Source organism: Lathamus discolor, chromosome 1, assembly GCF_037157495.1.
Source record: "Lathamus discolor isolate bLatDis1 chromosome 1, bLatDis1.hap1, whole genome shotgun sequence".
NCBI classification, from domain to species: domain Eukaryota; kingdom Metazoa; phylum Chordata; class Aves; order Psittaciformes; family Psittacidae; genus Lathamus; species Lathamus discolor.
The window spans coordinates 20,104,827-20,122,022 of record NC_088884.1 but is presented as its reverse complement, the minus strand read 5'-3'; the positions used below and the strand labels follow the sequence as shown (position 1 = coordinate 20,122,022).

General features: G+C 39.0%; 1 protein-coding gene across 8 annotated transcripts in view; it reads left to right on the top strand.

The window, feature by feature from the left end:
* Positions 1-17,196, top strand: part of CADPS2 (calcium dependent secretion activator 2) — a 315,891-nt gene that overhangs the window by 83,385 nt on the left and 215,310 nt on the right. Inside the window, exon 1 of one of the 8 annotated variants that reach the window (XM_065663215.1) lies at positions 12,673-12,816. The exons of the other annotated variants lie outside the window; for them this stretch is intronic. Within the exon in view, the coding sequence (XP_065519287.1) occupies positions 12,706-12,816 (111 nt within the window). The 5' untranslated portion in view covers positions 12,673-12,705. Of the gene's footprint in view, positions 1-12,672; positions 12,817-17,196 lie in introns of those variants that run through there. 8 annotated transcript variants of the gene reach the window in all.

Genomic DNA, 17,196 nt, shown 5'->3' with positions numbered 1-17,196 from the left:
TGTGTGACCCAAAGTGATCCAGCCGTTAACTGTTAGCTGGGTTGAGCAGATGCCCTGAGCATGGGCCAGTAGTGAAATAAAATGCATTCATGAAGAACAGCTACAAGGGAAGCTGTTTGAATCTGAAATTCAGCACACATTTAGCTAGTTAATAGGGCTCCAGCAAGGGACTCATCACATTACAGCCTACAGAAATTTATTTATTCTAGACTACAGCAGCATATCAAGCCACATTTTGGAGAAATGGCTCTGGTGCTCACATCTAGATTGTCAGGGCTGTTTAAACTAGAAATCTCCCTTCAGTTTGTTAGAGGATCCTTGCGAAGTTTCACCACATCCTATGCAAGGGCCAGAAACCCACCTTCTTCCTTACACGGTGGTTGCTTTAGAGTTTTTTGAGTTCCTGAATAATAACCAGACATGGTGTTTGATAAAGCAGGATTTAAAATGCTTCTTTTCCAGTGGCCATTCGTTCAGTTGAAGAGTGAGTAACAGGCCAAATCCCCTTGGGGATTTTCTGTGCAGTTATGTACAGTTCTAGCATGAAGTCTGTCTTTCACACAGAAAGTGCTGGTGCTGCCTGCCCTTCTGTGACATGTGTGATAATCAAATGCATACTCTGCCAGAGAGGGCTGGTGGACTTAAATGGCATGATGCAAAAGGTTGCCGTAAGCAGAGCTGAATGTGTGTTTCTTCAAATCTGCATAACTAATCAACAGCTCAATAGCAAAGCTGAAAGCTAGGTGTAGGGAAGTAAACTTGGTGCAGCAGAGTTAAGTATTCTGACAGCATTTGGTTATCAGGGAAGCTTTAGCCAAGGTAAAAAATAATCCTTCAGAAGGGTAGATGGAGTGGTCTGTCAAGAGCCCTTAGGAATAACTCGGCTGTGCTTGCTGGTGTTGCCACTCATTTCAAACAATGGCTGTGCTTCTACAGCACACTGCTTAACTGTTCTAACCACAACCAGAGCAGCAATAAATCTTGCTGCTCATTCTGACTTCTTTCTCCAAGTGCTCCTGTCGCCCTTCTCCTGGATCTCTGTGCATGTTGGGCAGCTGTGCTGTTCCCCCACTCAGGGCTCCAGTAGGCAGAGCACTGAACCCAGGGGATGCCTCTGGACAGGCTGTGAGTTCTGTAGCTGGCCCAAGACATCTGCCATGTAGGAGGCACACAGCAGCGCTCCTCTGTCTGCTAACAACATCCTGAGACATACTTCTGGAAAACAAACTCCAGCCAGGGCAGAGTCCACTGTGTTGTACTGATTAACAAATGGGGTCACCAAGGGTAAGGAATGAGAAGATGTATCCAGCCTCAGGGTAAAGATGTAAAAAGCACACAGCTGTCCTCAGCAAATCCACCTCAAGCACCCCAAAACAAAAAAGGTAGCAATTATGTTAAAAAATAGCTCTAATTGTATGTGTTTTGTAGCTTTGCATATTGTGTTATTTGGTGTTTTGTTTTGTTTGTTGGTTTTTTTTTTTTTTTTTTGTCAAGTAATAGTGGAAACAACAGTCTTAATAAATACGTAAAAATTAGGTTCCCAGAAAAAAGAGAAGACATCTCCTTCAGGCTGCTGATTTGAGTTTGAGAATGAGATAAACTTGTTTCTTAATTTCTGTTTTAAGAAGAGGAAAAGTTATCATGGAAAAAATAAATTTAGATGGCTTTGGTTGGAGATACCATGCAGCTGGTTGTAAAATGCCATCAGCTCTTTTAACGCTTATTGCAATGCTTTTTCATATAAGATAGACTTCTACAGTGAAGAAAATCTTTTGGGTCATGTAAAAATAGGATTTAAAGAGTAGAATTTCCATAGCAGCATTCCGAAGCTCGTCCTGCCTGTTTAGCTGGCCCCGTGCCTTGTGCTGGGAGCATTTCAGTATGTTCTTGAGGAAAATGTTACAATGAGGGGGAGGTTTGCTAAGAACTAGCAAAAGTTTCAGCAGTCAGAGGGCTGTATGAAAAAGACGGGCATCACCTAAGCCAGAAAATAACTAGGTTGCTACTACCTAAAATTAGAAAAAGATTGTACTGGATTTTTAGGAGTAAACTATAGGAGAAAGCAATCACTTCAGGAAAATACATAGTTTGCATACTAAATCAGAATATCGTATCTTAGAAAAAATAAGCAAAACACCTGTAAAGTTTAGTTACTAAATAGTAAAGAGCAATTTAAAGAAATGTCAGTTAAGCAGAACATATAAATTAAAAGTTCATAATTTCCAGCAAGTTCAGCAATAAAATCCAAGTAAGTATCATAGAATCATAGAATGGTTTGGGTTGGTTGAGATCATCTACTTCCAACCCCTTTCCATGGGCAGCGATGCCTCACACTGGACAATGTCACCTAAGGCTCTGTCCAACCTGGCCTTGAACACTAAGGGGATGGAGCAGTTACCATTTCTTTGCGCAACCCATTCTAGTGCCTCACTGCCCTCACAGTAAAGAACTTCTTCCTTTTATCTAACCTGAACTTCTGAAGTAGTTGTAAGTAGCTGTGCAAATGCTCCCTGTAGTCGGTTCAAGGGAACAGACATCTTCAGGGTAGTGCAGCATATTTTCAGGTGGCAGAAACCAAAGTATGATCTATAGAGAGCAAGTGGTAATTCTACAGAGGTAAGACTATTCAAAAAAGAAAACGAAACTGTAATTATTCCATATGACTTTAATTGACTCTCTACTGCTACATTTGTTCCATCTCCAGAAAAAGATATAGCAGATATAGCAGAAGTAAAAGAGCCATAGGAAAGGACATCCTATATATGTATTTTTTTAATGTGTATGTATTTAATATTTATACATAAAAATCTTTGCAGATAATAAGGGCTCTTCAGCAAGGCTGCTGGAGTAAATGCAACTACTGATGTTCAGGATAATTGCTAACTTCCTGAAGCTTAAGAAACTGGTGAGATTCACTGGTTAGGAGGAGAAAAATTAATATGAAAAATTAAGAGCTTTTTAATAAAAGTTGATTACCCATGGACCATGATTTCAGATACAGTGGGTAAAAGCAACTATATCCAGGAGGATGGAAAGCCTGCAATCAAACTGAGTGTGAAACAGCTGGAGCTGGTAACAATCACTGTAACTGTGAATATATGAAGTGTAGGAGATTGGTAAGAGAAGTATTCATTGAAGGCGAAGAAAAAAGAAGAAAAGAAAAGAAAAGCCATAGTTGCTAAGGCAAAGATGCATGTTCTCTGCCTTTGATTTAGCACTTCATATAGTTCATAAAAAGAAGAAAAAAAATGCTATAAATTAAAATGCCAAAGGTGTTCCTCAGCATCTTTTGTAACTACTACATGTAACTACTACATGTAATTACTTTTATACCAGTTTTAGTCTCGCAAAAAGAGACACAACTTTCAGGTGTTTTTCTTGTTAACACATACCAAAAAAATGACAATAATTAACTCATTGGCTCTTTGGGTAGACTTCCATAAGAGCTGGTTGCTTGGAGCCTTCAAGATCAGAATAGCTGACTCCTTTGATACAGTAGTTAAATATAAGCTAGGTTTCCCTTGAGTTATCATACTGAACACATGGCAACTGAGTAAGATTCTTTGCTCAGAAAGTCAGACATTTATTTTCTAGTGATGAAAACAAGATCATGTCAAGCTTGCAAGCACTTTCTGACTTTAGGAACTATAATAACAATAGCTCCTCCAGAGTTCTGTCTTACTTTTCTGTGTACTCTGTTGGCATTTCATCTTCTTTATGGCTTTTCTCCAGTAATTTGTTCATGCTCTTGTGTATGTATTTTAGATAATTTGATCACTTGCTAAAACAGATTAACATGCCTTGGAGGACAGATAAGAATACAGACTGTTTCCTCCCAGGTGGATGTTGTGATATTACCATCTGGAGAGACAGCTTCCCATTTCTTGGCTGTAGTAGGAAGATTGAGAAGGTTCCCTGAGTGAGAACAGTCAGTCTTCTCTTTGATGCAGAATTAATTATAGGACATAGGAGACACAGTTTTTATTCTCCCAACCCCCATCACCTTATATTGTGGATAAAGGGGCTTCTTATCTGTCTCTGGGAGAAATTATTCATCCATTTCTCTCCAGGAGAGTGTTCAGGACTGGGAGGTGAGTTACATTCTCTAGCTTGATGCTTGACACTTGAGCTCTCAAGAAGAATAGGATTTTTTGTTATGATCCCTTTTCTCTGGGTCTAAACATCTGTGCACTGTGTAATGTCATAGCCCAGCTCCCTGATTTAGCGTATGGAGGCACCTAGGTCAGAGCTTTCCACTGCATGGTAAATTCTCACCATCAGACCATCGGGCTCCTACTAAGATCTGTCCCTGAGTTTCCCCAGCTCCTTGCAGTATAGAGGGCATTTGTGGCTTCTGATGACTGTATGCTACAATTACTTAAATGACTGATGATTTAAATAAATTGATGGAGTAAAATTAGGTTATTATTCTTATGTATATGTAAGTGTTTTCAAACATAATAGCTTAAGGATGCATTTAAGGCAACCTTAGTGAAAACTGCCTGTTGGAGGATTTCTCTCTCCCCATCTTGCTGTCCCCTCCAAATAGCCATGCTGCGAGTCAGATTTGTCTGAAAACTCTCTCATGGAGCAGTTTGTTTCAATTATCTGGTTTTTGTTAATTTTCAGCTGGATATGTTCCTTGATTTTTCTATGACTCAGTCGTATAAACGAGATCATCAGCAAGTGTGAGTCAGCTGAAAACCAGCCACTGAACACTTGATGAGGGATTTGGGCGAGGAGTACTAGCTGCCTTTTCATGGCTGCCAGTCTTGGGTTGCCTTAATGTTTCTGCTCAAGACTACTTTTTCCTAGCTTTTTAATAATTTGCAGGGAAAATTGGATGAGAGTATTATTGGCCTTGTAAGATGTCATTATTTAGATGACATAGACAGAGGTAATGTATAGACATACAAAAATTCAAACTCAATCACTGGAAAAGCTCTAAGTTTAATGGTACTTTGGAAAATAATTTGATGGCAATTTCAGTGCTTATTCACCTTTTTCCATCATTCTGTAGCAGAGAACTTAAGCCTTTGTCCAGAGAGAGCAATTCTCTTTTTTTAATAAAAGGTAACTCCCCCCTCAAACTTTTAAACTTTTAGATACGACAAATGAACAAACTTAAATAGTATGCGCTCCCTGTAGTGTGTAGCTCATAATTCTTACATAAAGACACAAAGTGAATCCAGTTAAACACCTGCAGAAAGAAAGAGGAAAAGTAGGGGAGAAAGGGAGAAGCCATCTCTGTGTACTTGTGGTACGTATCTGTAATACATGTCTTTCCTACTCCTATTTACACTGAGTAGAAAATGTAACTCTTTTCCTGCAATGTTCCCAGAGTTCCCAACTTGACAGAATGAGAAAAACTGAATTACTGTCCTCTGATCCTAATTGAAATACCAGAAGATGTCATCTGAAAAGATTATAAAGTCAATAATAACTCATTTCCGTTGTGGTCTAGATTGATGACATTGATTTCTTCTCTATGGCTGTGTTGGCATCAGAAATTCATATTGCTTGCATAGCATTTAGACTGAGCTCTGTTTGGTATAATGGATTATTTTGAATCTCTCTCCAATCTTTCAGGTGTTTCTTCTCTTAATAATGTGCAGAATAGAAGCCCAGCCTTGGGTTTACTCTAAAATGAAAAACAAAGACCCTGCTAGATGAGGCACAGTGAATATGAGCATAGTATCTAGAATATTCTAGCAAATTAGGGTTTCTAAGCTATTTTTGGGCTCGAACCATGTGATGATTGACAACATATAACAAAACCACCTTTTTTCTCACATTATGACTTGCTTACCAGATAACTTGATAAACATAATTTTCATAAATGGGCACTGTTCATAAGTGGTGGTTCTGGTGAAGAAAGTGGTGTGAAGGATGCATCTGGTTTAATGTCTTTGCTCAGTTTAGGGGTTACTTCTGAGTGTGTCTGTGTAGGCAAGAGAAAGGGACCTGGCTGTGTTTCAACAGCTGCTGCAGAGTGGGTCAGAGGAGATCTCTGACGAGGGAAGGCTCCATCTTCCTGGGTGGAAGATCTCCTAGGGTAGAGCCTAACAGGCAACAAAGAGGAAAATTACTTTCCTGGAGACCAGGAAGCTGTTGAAAGTTTCTAGACTATAAAATTAAACTATGGGGGTCTACCCTTGAAGGGCTGCTGGACAGGAGATGATTAAATTTTGCATTCAAGGACTGTTTTATCGAGATTACCCAGTGGATCTGGGTTCTCAGTATTCAGAGTTTCCTTCTCCTAGATTACTGTTCCAATTTTTTTTATAAAGCGTAGCTTTACAATTTGGAAACTGCAATATTTTCTGATGTGCTTGATTTAAACTGAAGGTGGGACAAAGCTGGTATAGACTCTTACCTCAAATGGTATAGGTAAAGGTAGCTGTTATAAAAGTAGCATCTTGCTTTTTATTGAGTACAGGAAAGAATTGCTGAAAAGCTATCATTAATCTTTATTCATACTAACGACAAGATCTGGTCAAACTTCAGTGTAAATCTCTTTCTGTGCTGGCAGGAAGATATATCTGCCTTTGCTGAAGTTTTAAATTAGAGTTTGCTCAAACCTAGCAGTGGCTGCATAGCTGAATGATGTTTTATTTTGGTGTCACTTGTTCTTTGCATCTCAAAAGATCAAAGGCTGAGAGTGACAGTGAAGTTTTCCTCCCTTTTGACAATGTGTTTCTAAGCTGCCCCTATGATAATTTCACTACCACTCTCTTACCTGATGCCGTTTCAGCTTTAATTGCGTCCTGATTACAAGAGTGATACTGCACTTTGCTCTGTGCCTGGAAGCTCCAGGGTTTTTTAGTATAATTTAATGCAGACAGATTCCAAATGCAAGCTGCCAAAATATATATTATCTTGGAAGTTAAAGATGTTGAACTTGGCTCTGTCAGTGTGTGAGGAAGCACCTGCCAACACCAACTGGATGCACTGTGTGAGGAGAGCAAGGGCAGCTCCAGGTAACGCTGAGGCAGCTTTCCTCTGTTTGCTGTAGCTTCCATGTGTTCGTGTAGACACAATGCATTTTCCTGGTTGGGAAATGCTAGTTGCTCCACTAGCACTTGCTCTGGGACATGGCAGTGCTGCTACACAGCTTTATCCTAACATGCCAGGCTTTGTAGGTTGTATCTAACAATGTGTAAAAATTCTTTCCTCTGTAACTTAGCGGGAGAGAGTTCACCTTTTTCTCTTGTTGCGCAGCTATGTACTGACTTTTTGACTGCAGCAAGTACTAGATGTGCCTTATAATAGGCTGCCTCCTGTTACAGTTTTGTTTCTTCACTTAATCTTTATACCTTACCTGTTGAAGTTCACTAGCCTTTTGCCTGTTTCATGATTTATGGGCTTACTGGACAGATGAGATAATCTAAATCGTTTCACTGAGTAAAAGTATTAATTCTGCAATGACACCAGAAACACAAATTCTAAATACATGGCTTACTACTCTTTTACAGAATTATTTTTTCATTATTTAAATAGTGATTAAGAGATAACATGCAAATTCCACAGTTAGTTAATCTGTTTGTAATGTGTCTTAGAAGGTACAATTATTTGCAGAAGTGACCATGCTGAGGAAATTATTTCTGGCTGTCATAAAAGTTATGATTAAAATAGGAAATCTCAAGGGATTATTCTGGGCTTTTTGGATCATCAAATTAGAAAATCTGTGTTAGAAGACGGCAGGCAGCTCTTGGTATGAGTAATGTGTTTTAGAAGTTGGCAGACGAACAGAGCAAATGTTTCCAAATAGCCTGACACAAAATTGAGTTACCTTTTTTATAAAAACTACTTAGATCAGTGCAAGTCTCCTCCTTAGATAAGTAAGTGGGAAATATGTTTTCAGAATAGTCCAGAAGAGGCTGTAATAAAAATGAAAAATCTTATGCATTAGTGGAATAATGGTTAGAAATTGAGTGGAATAACAATACAAAGACTAAAATGAGAACAATTTTGACTTAGACTTTGGCTTTGCAGTGTTTAGGATTTAGCCTTAGAGGTGGCAAGAGATGTATGCCGTTCTCTCTAGATATTAAAAATGCATTAGGATGTTGACTAATAGGCTAGTCACAATAAACAAATAACTTAAGCTTTATCTTGGTGTAAGTAGTGCTGTTTTTCCAGCAGGAGGGTAATGTATGTTTGCTTATTCCTTTTGACTTGTATACCATTTGCATTTCTTGTCAAAGCTCTTGACTGGCTTAGCTTGAAAATATTTTGCAATGTCTGTTATAGTTACCCCCGGCATTTAAAAGAGAAAGCTAAAACATAAGCAGACCTTCCTGTATCTTTCTAGTTTATTGAAATTAGTGCCCATAACTGAAGAAAAAAGACAAGAAATCGTGTTACTACAAATTTGAAACCAGACTAAGTGCAAACTGGAGAAGGAAGACTGTCAACATCATAGTGATAGTGGTTTTCCTTTCTTTTTCCACCCTCTGTTCCCTACCCTGTACTTACTCCTGGGAACTGTGAAGCAAAAAGATTCTGGGCTTTGGGGCCTTCTGGGAGGGTACTGGGAAGGGGCTCAATTATAAAAGATGCAGGTGAAATCTGTGAAGATTTTATTTTTTTCCTGCTTCTATGTGTAATTGTCCAACAAAGCTGTCTGAGGGATCTTGAAATACGCTGGATTGGTAAGTGGGTTTTGTCCTTTGGTAAACAAACAAAGTTATCTCTCAAAAAGAGGTTTCTCTCACTGTAAACATTTCAGACTGCCCCATTAACTGCCATTGAAGTTTCATAGGTTGTTCCGTTCTCGTCGGCATCTCCCTCCAGAAGCACAGAAAGGTGAAGGCATCGATGTGGAAATGGTGAGGGAGGAGGACAAAGCCACATAGACAGTGTCTTCGCTGTTGCCCTAGCCTGGGCTCAGCTGTAGAATCCTCTTGGACTTTATGCAATATCAATAACTGTGTGGGTGCCACGGAGGTCAGGGGTGGCAGGAGCTTGGCAGATAGCAAATGCTGCTGTAAAAGGCAGAGGAGGTAACTGACCAGTGTGGCTATAGGGAAGTCTGTAGGGAAGTTACTGTTCCCTTCTGTGTCTTAAATTGATTGCTTACTTACATCCTTGCCATAGAATATACTGCTAGCAGGGCAAAATAACTGATGGTTGTATAAAATAAATAAATAAAAAATTGAAGGTGTTTCTTACTTGGGATGATACATTGAAAAGTACTCTTTAAAATGGTCTGGAGAATACTGTAGGGGAGTGAATTAATATTTTCAAAAACTTAAGTACTCTGAAGAGAGAGCAAACTATGACTAAGAAGCCTCAAAGTTACCATTAAAGCATTTGGACCTTGACATATTATTGGAATGCATAAAAATACTCTAATTTATAAAAGTTTGCACTTTGCATGCTAAAACCTAGAGGGATTAAACTGCAGACCAAATGTTCATTAATCTTCCCATTGAAGCATTGCTGTCTAAAGTGTAGCCAGCTGGGTGATTATTAAATCTGAAAAAGGATTTAAGATTCAGAATGCATTTTGAAGCTTTTATGTGTGTTATAACTTTTCTACCAACACCATAAATTGATCACCCTTGTGAAAAATTAATCAGGGAAGATGTATTGTTGTTTTATGACATACTAAGATTACACTTTATAATGGGGGAGAGAATGTAATGTGTTTAATATAAAGGCTATCTTTTTGAGAAAGTTGTATTGGAGTAAAAATATTTATAAGACTACAGTTAACAGCTAAATCCTACATGCCAATGTCTTGGTGTCTAACAGCTCTGTATAATGTTCGTACCACTTGCCAGAACAGAAATCCATTATAGTGAGTGATGAGATGATACTGCTGTACGAGAAATTTCCAGACAAATGATAATGCATTTTAAGTGCAAAACCAAACCAAACAATCCCCAAGCACTCCTATTTTCATGATGCATTGCCCCTTCCTGCGTTTGCACTAATATTCTGTTATTCATATGTTCCTCTTGAAACAAAAACACTTTGAAGTACAGATTTTCTTTGGGAAGAGGGGCAAGGGGACAATTTCTATAGCACTAAATATGTTGTCATCATAAAGCAAGTTTTACCTATGACATCAGCTTGCAATTGAATTTGAATGTGTTGTTCCATCCTTTTTCTCCTAAAATCATTTGAAGTCTCCTCTTTGGCCAGTAGCAAAGCTTTTGGAAAGCATTCGCACCACTTGCCTCAAGGCGCTTTGTAAAGCACTCTGGACAGTGAATCCTTGTGGGCCTTTCTGTCCTTATGGTGGATAAAGAGGTTTGTTCGAAGAAAGAGGCAGCTTAGTTGGTGAAATTATCAGTATTCTGACAAAGTTTTGGTTGCTAAAACAGAGACAGAAAAAAACAGTTATGTGGTGATGATTTAGGTGGCTTCAGCCCAACTTATTTTTGGTCGTGTGATTTTTGAGCATTCATCTGCTCTGGCAGAATATATAAATTGAAAGTGAAAAAGTGATCTTGAGTAAAAAAATATATTTTGAAATAATGTCCTCATTTTAAGTGAAGGTATTTACGGTGCTGGTGGGGAATAGGGACCAAAAGGGTCTCAGCAGATACATTCCAACTATAGGCTGCCTCTTTTTATGTTTAAAAATTGATTTAGTAGTATGTTCATTCAAACCAAAAGCTATTAATGCATACTGATGTGAGAATGGTTAATGCAGGAGAACATCAATAGTAATACGGAAATTAAATAGCCAGTTCTTTTACTCTCTGACAAAAATGAGCCCAGTGCAATATCATTGATGAAAACTGTCCCTTCTATAACTTCCACTTTTCAGTGAAGTGGAATAAAAATTGGAGCCACAACTAAACCTAGATGAAAACTCAGCGAAGGATTGCTTTCCCTTCCTTATTGTACTTGCCCATTGACTCCACTTTTTCTCAAAGTTAATGCAAGAACTCGGATCTTATATTTAGAAAGATTGTATCCTAAGATCTAAACATTATCATAAGAGATAAGGTGATGGGTTTTGTTGTATTTTGTACTGCACTAAATAAACAACAGTCAGCAAATCGAGGAGTTCGTTAGCAAGGCAAATGGGAATGTGGACTACTGATTTTGAACAGCTGTGTGTTTTCCTCAAGTTTACAGGTACCAAAGGAGATAGTTGTGCATAAACTAATCATCATCAGTAACTGTGAAATAAAGTATGCTAAGTAATGTTTTTTCTGATCCTTTTAGCATGGCTGTGTGCTACTCATTATTTTTTGAGTATACTTCCTTTTTGAAAGTTGTTTGTTTCAGTCTCAAGTTTCTTCTTTCTGATGTATTATTTCTACTGCTTTTGTTGTCCTTCACCTTATTGCCTCACAGTCAGGGTCAGATACCTTCCCTCTGGAATTTGCTTTCTGGAAAATGAATGGGACCAATAGTAGAGCAAGAATAAGCCTTTTTTTCAGTGATATCTCCAAGGCATGGATGGCCTATGGTAGCTTAAATAGACCTTTTGAAATTCTAACCACCTGAAGTTTTCCAAAGGGAGGAGTTCTGATCAGGCAAGATAAGTATATTGGGGAGGGAGTTTTTAGCTTTTAGGTGAAGAGGGAAGAAACTCTGAAAGTGACATGTTGATGAGTTCGTAATGCTTGCTGAGCTTCACTTTACTAACCAAGTAAATGCACTTTGACAAAAAGAGGCTTTGCAGATGGTGCCTTGGCCAAATAGATGGTGATGATAGAAATAGCCAAGGACAGTAAGCATGATGCAGCTTTACACAGTAGCGGAGGAAGTTCCTTACGTGGTCAAGGGAAATCTCTGCTTTGTATCTCCCTGCTGAAATAGTTTCATGTCTGTCTTAATTGATGAAGTCTTGAAGAAACTGGAAAATAGCATAAGGATAGGTTGTTGGTAACTTGTCTGATTTGGTGACAAGGCAACCCCTGCATTTAACTTGCAAGCAAACAAATGTGTGCTTCAAAGCATAAAACTCTTCTTCCTCCTTTTGGGGTTGTGTATTGTTCAGTATAAAATACTTGTGCTTATGGTCTGTATCAGTCAATACATTACAAGGATAGATCTTGACAAGATCTCTTGTATGATGGTAATTAAGATCTTCCACGGGTAGGCTGACAGCTGGAGTACCATTTTGGAGCTATTGAAGTTAATGATTTATTCTATATCCACTCTGTGCAGCCTCTTCTTTATCCTATATCTGAAGGTCTGGAGAAGCATCCGCAGAGATTATGTGGCTTTTTTAGCAAGAGAGCTGTTGCATAGAAAAGCCTAGGCCTGAACAGAAACTGCTCAGTCTGCAGTGACATTTGCACATCTATTTCCACAGTTAAATAGGGTTGATGAGTGGACCATATAGGTGTGATGCCTCATAGCATTGTCAACGGGAGAATTAGAATACCCTAGCCAGGAGGAAAGCAGTATGCAGAGAGAACAGTTTATTCTCCATAGCAGCACCTCAGATGTCCCAGTCCCGTTATCGAATGCAGAATTACTGAGACGTCTTTTAACAGCGGGCTGTTTATGTTTAAACAAACCAAGCGTCACAATATTTTGTAATACGCAGATCTAATTCTGCTGTTCTTTGACCTGTTCATCAGCTAATTTCTCCATAGACAACTGGAAGACAAGAAGTAATTTTTGTATTTGCTTGTTTGTAATTACACCCATGAAGGTTCCAGCATGAAGGTAGTGGAGCTTCATCACTGAGGAAGAGGATTTGCGTCTTTGTGGCTGCCAGTGTTGAATATGTGGCTGTGGATCAGTCCACGCAGATCTCAAACCATGCGAGCATTCATCGCCTGTTTAAGTAAAGTCACTCAGGAGGGAAGTTGGACCACTTCAGAGCTGTACATCCAGGTGATATTTGGCTAATAATTTCTCTGGGGTGCTGGTACCACCTGAGGGCCAATGCCACAGTGCACAAAGTCCCTCTGCATGCTTCAGGCAGCTGGGGCATGGTGGAAGGGGAGACTGCACTTTACTTTTAAAGAGAAAATAGCAGTGGCTGTAGCAAATAGAGCTATTGCTAAAGTAACCCACAACTGTGCTTGTACTGGCAACAGCATATAACTTGCTATTACTCACCAGGGTGCAAAAACTATTGTTGCTGTTGTCAGCCTTGAAAGGAGGATAAATCTGCTTGTTCCAAAAGGGTGTCTGAGTAACGTTAATAAATGAATCCAGGAGGAAACGCTGCTTCTGGGTGAAATAGTTTTGTGCATTTTTTCATGGTGATTGTCACCATGGCTCTCTTTGTTCTTGTGCCCAAGGCACGAACATTGCAGTACATGAGTCCATGAAGTGTGTAACCATGAGGAACAGAATTTGGGAAGTCTTTGGGCAATTGTTTGTGCCAATTTGAAAAAGGAGGCAAAGAAACAAATCCCAGTGCCGGGTCTTGTGTAGTAAGCACGTAAGCCTAGAGGCCTAGCACACATTTTAATTTGCAAGAATTTGGAGTTTGGTTGTTTTTTACAGATAGCTGATTGCTATGGGAAATGTCCAATGTGCATCTATGTTATTGCCCAAGAGATTTGAAGAAAGTAAAGTAAACCTAAAGATTTCATCTTGTGATGGTTTCTGAACCATTACTCTTGATAAGAAGAAATCATAGCTTGATATACTCCAGAACATTAGTAGAAGTAACATTAGCAAAAAAAAAAGGGAAAAATATTAAATTTAATTGAGCTTGTGCCTCTTCAGACAATGACAGTTTACTACCTTAAATTTGCGTTGGTTTTCTCACCTTAGTGTAATGAGATGTTTTAAGGAGGTTTTAAAAACAAACAAAAAAATACACTGTTAACCAAAATTCAAGAGTTTTTATTTCAGCTTCCACACACCCCACACCCCCCCCCCACCCCGAATTAGGGAAGACTGTATAGTATACAATTAGAAGAAACCAGTGATTAACAAAATCATGACAGAAATACTTCAACAGACAGGTAGGAGTTTATTAGTGTGATCTCTCAAAAATTTGAGTATCTTTTGCTTTTACCTGAGGGTAAGGGCTCTGTTCTGAAGACTTATAGAGATAAAGAAAAATGGCCCTTTAATTCTGGTAATTTAGTTGAAGGGGTGGAAAAATCAAAACAGTGCCTGGAGGATATATCTAGGGGGTAAAAGGGAACAAAGGAGGAGGAAGACCTGCGAGCCAGGCTTACAATGTTTATGTTAAAAACATTGAAAAATACTTCTGATTTCAAAATCTGAGCAAATCTCAGTAAATAGCTCAATTTCCACTCATGTTCAGCAGCCAGGAGTTATTAAAAATAGTTGTTGAAATTCATCAGTAGCTATTAGTCTTGTCTTAATAAATGCTCTTTCAATGGCTAATGCAGTAATTTTATTCAACTAGCATAAAAATAATTAACATGTACTATCAGATGTGCAAAGCTAGTGCATAAGCTATTTGTTTTTGACCCAGAATGAACTTCTTCTTCTTGTAGCCTGATTAGTTGATCTGACTAAACCTAATACAGACATCATCTTCATAATTTTTGGAGTGTTTTTTTGTTTCTTTCTAGACTCTCAGAAGTGCAGTGAGATCATAATATCTGAAACAATAGGTTTTTTTGCAGCTCCAGGGCATAGCAGCAAACACTGTTGGTTGTAATATATGTTAATTCCTACTGGGCATAAGGCTTTGTTTTTAATATATGTAGTTGTGGAATCTGTTCTCCAAAAGGCTAGAAGTATTTTTGCACCTTTATCAGACTAGCCCAAATTCTTGGTGTGGTGCATTGTGCATTTTCAGAATGAAATAGAACTACTGAGGTCTGTGTAAGCTGGTCCCGGAGAACATTGCTTACACTGAGTGAAATAGGGAATATTTCTATTCCTGTGGATCAGGAAGGACTTTTAAGAAGTGGGTGAGAGCTGTTGACTGCACTGAGAGTTGCTAATGAGTTTTTGTGTGAGGTATTAACAAGAATGGTTTTAATATTATTTTGTAAAGGTGCAACTTAGCGAAGTCTGATGGCAAGGTTCACTCTATTACTGTATGGCACAGTTATTTGAGCAGAGATTTGTACCAAGGCACAGGTCAAAGTTAGCAAGTCACAAATCAGTTACTGTACTATAAGGTTATGCACGATATCAGTCACTTACCAAAGATCCGCCATTGGGTAAAGGTCTCTGCCTTGAGGACCAACCTTGACAAGCATCCCTGCTCAGGGGGAGACCACCATGCAGCCAGGCTGCTTAGCCAGTAGAGCGCAAAGGTGGCTCACTTAGGCTGTTATGGAACAAAGTAGTTGGCTTGTAGTCAAATTACATGTGATGGGAAAGGTGTGCATAAGACTCTTCGTACCCACAACTTCCTTTATTCCTTAATAAATGAGTCTTGGAAAAGATAGACGCTATTCATGTATTAACAGCATGACTGGTGTTTCAAGTTCAGATGCACCAATGCTTACTGTGTCACTCTGCTCCGAAAACTATTAAACAGTTTGAACCGTGTGTTGTAAGGAAAGGTGATAGGGAAGCTGATACAGATACGTCTAGTATGTCTAGAAGTTTACTGTCCCAGAGATGTGATGTGCATTTTGAGGTGCAGCCATCTTTTCCATGAGAGAGGCATTGAGCCCTGGCTATTAAGACATAGAACATGTCTAGAGTGTGACTGTGATCTCCTTAAAGTTAGAGGAACAGCAGTGACTGTCAAAAATGAAGAAAAATCTCTAGTTCCTCATGTGGCAAATGAAGTTCTCAGTGCTGCTTTGCTTAATGAAAAGGAGGATGTTGGTGCAGTTGCACTACTAGAAGGTGTTCAGGGTGTACAGACCATAGAATCGCGAGTCATAGAGTCACAGAATCATACGATGGTTTGGGTTGGAAGGGACTTTAAAGACCTTCTAGTTCCATCCCCCCTGACACGGGCAGGGATACCTTCCACTAGACCAGGCTGCTCAAAGCTGTGTCCAGCCTGGCCATGAAAGTTTCCAGGGATGGGGCAGAGGGGTGACCTCATCAATGTTTACAAATATGTAAAGGGTAGGTGTCAGGATGATGGAGCTAGGCTTTTTTCAGTGATATCCAGTGATAGGACAAGGGGCAATGGGTGTAAACTGGAGCATAGGAAGTTCCACGTTAACATCAGGAAGAACTTCTTTACTGTAAGAGTGACAGAGCACTGGAACAGGTTGCCCAGGGGGGTTGTGGAGTCTCCTACACTGGAGATATTCAAGGCCCGCCTGGACAAGTTCCTGTGTGATGTACTGTAGGTTACCCTGCTCTTGCAGGGGGGTTGGACTAGATGATCTTTTTAGGTCCCTTCCAACCCTTGGGATTCTGTGATTCTGTGACACAGCTACTCTGGGCAGCCTGTGGCAGATGAGTAAGGAATTGCCTTTTCAGAAGCTGAGAAATCCTTGTAGTGTTTCTGCCCTTCTCAGTACCTGTTTAAATTTTAAAAGAGCAAATGAAGCTATGTTTAAACAGAATCCTGTGTTGCTACACAAAACTTGTACTCAAAACATAAGAAGCAGTAAGTCATAGCTGAATTGTTTGTCTCCAAAATGGGTAATGTATGAACATGACTGACTGCAATGTTTTTCTGTGTGTACACCCACATGTATTACATGCACACATACACATTTTTATACACATATACACACTTACATTCCATGAAAGAAAAAAAAAAATCAGTTTCCATATAGTTAATAAGGGCAATTTTATGCTGAAAAAAGTGTTCCATTGTAACTTGTTGTCTACAAAACCAAGGATTTTTTTCTAGCACTGGATGTACCACAGATATGAGTGGTGTTCTACAAGAGATTTGTGTTGTAGACACAACATTTTTGCGGTTAAAATATGCAGTTGTTTCTTTGTGTGTTTTTATTTGGAAGAGAATGTTAGTATGAAACTGAGATTTTGTTTAAAAATCCTGATGTATATGTATTTTTACCTTTTGTGGAAATGCACGGTTTAGAGCATGTGTTTTTTGTTTGGATGGTTTTGCAATCCTTTGTTTAAAAAGTATGGGCTTAGATCATAATTTTTCTCTTTATCAACCCTTTTGCAGAGTTCTCAGGCAGAGAATAAAAAAGCTTGTAAAATAATTTGGTCAGTACGAGCTTAATGTGTTGCCCAGTTGGTGCTGTGCCTAGAAGTGAGTCAGGCTCTGCTAGAACTGATATATAAGCAAGTAGCTGAATGGTTGTGTTTTATTGGTATGTGTAGCAGAATTACAAAATGTTATTTTTTATTAGTAACACCCTTACACAAACTGGTAGA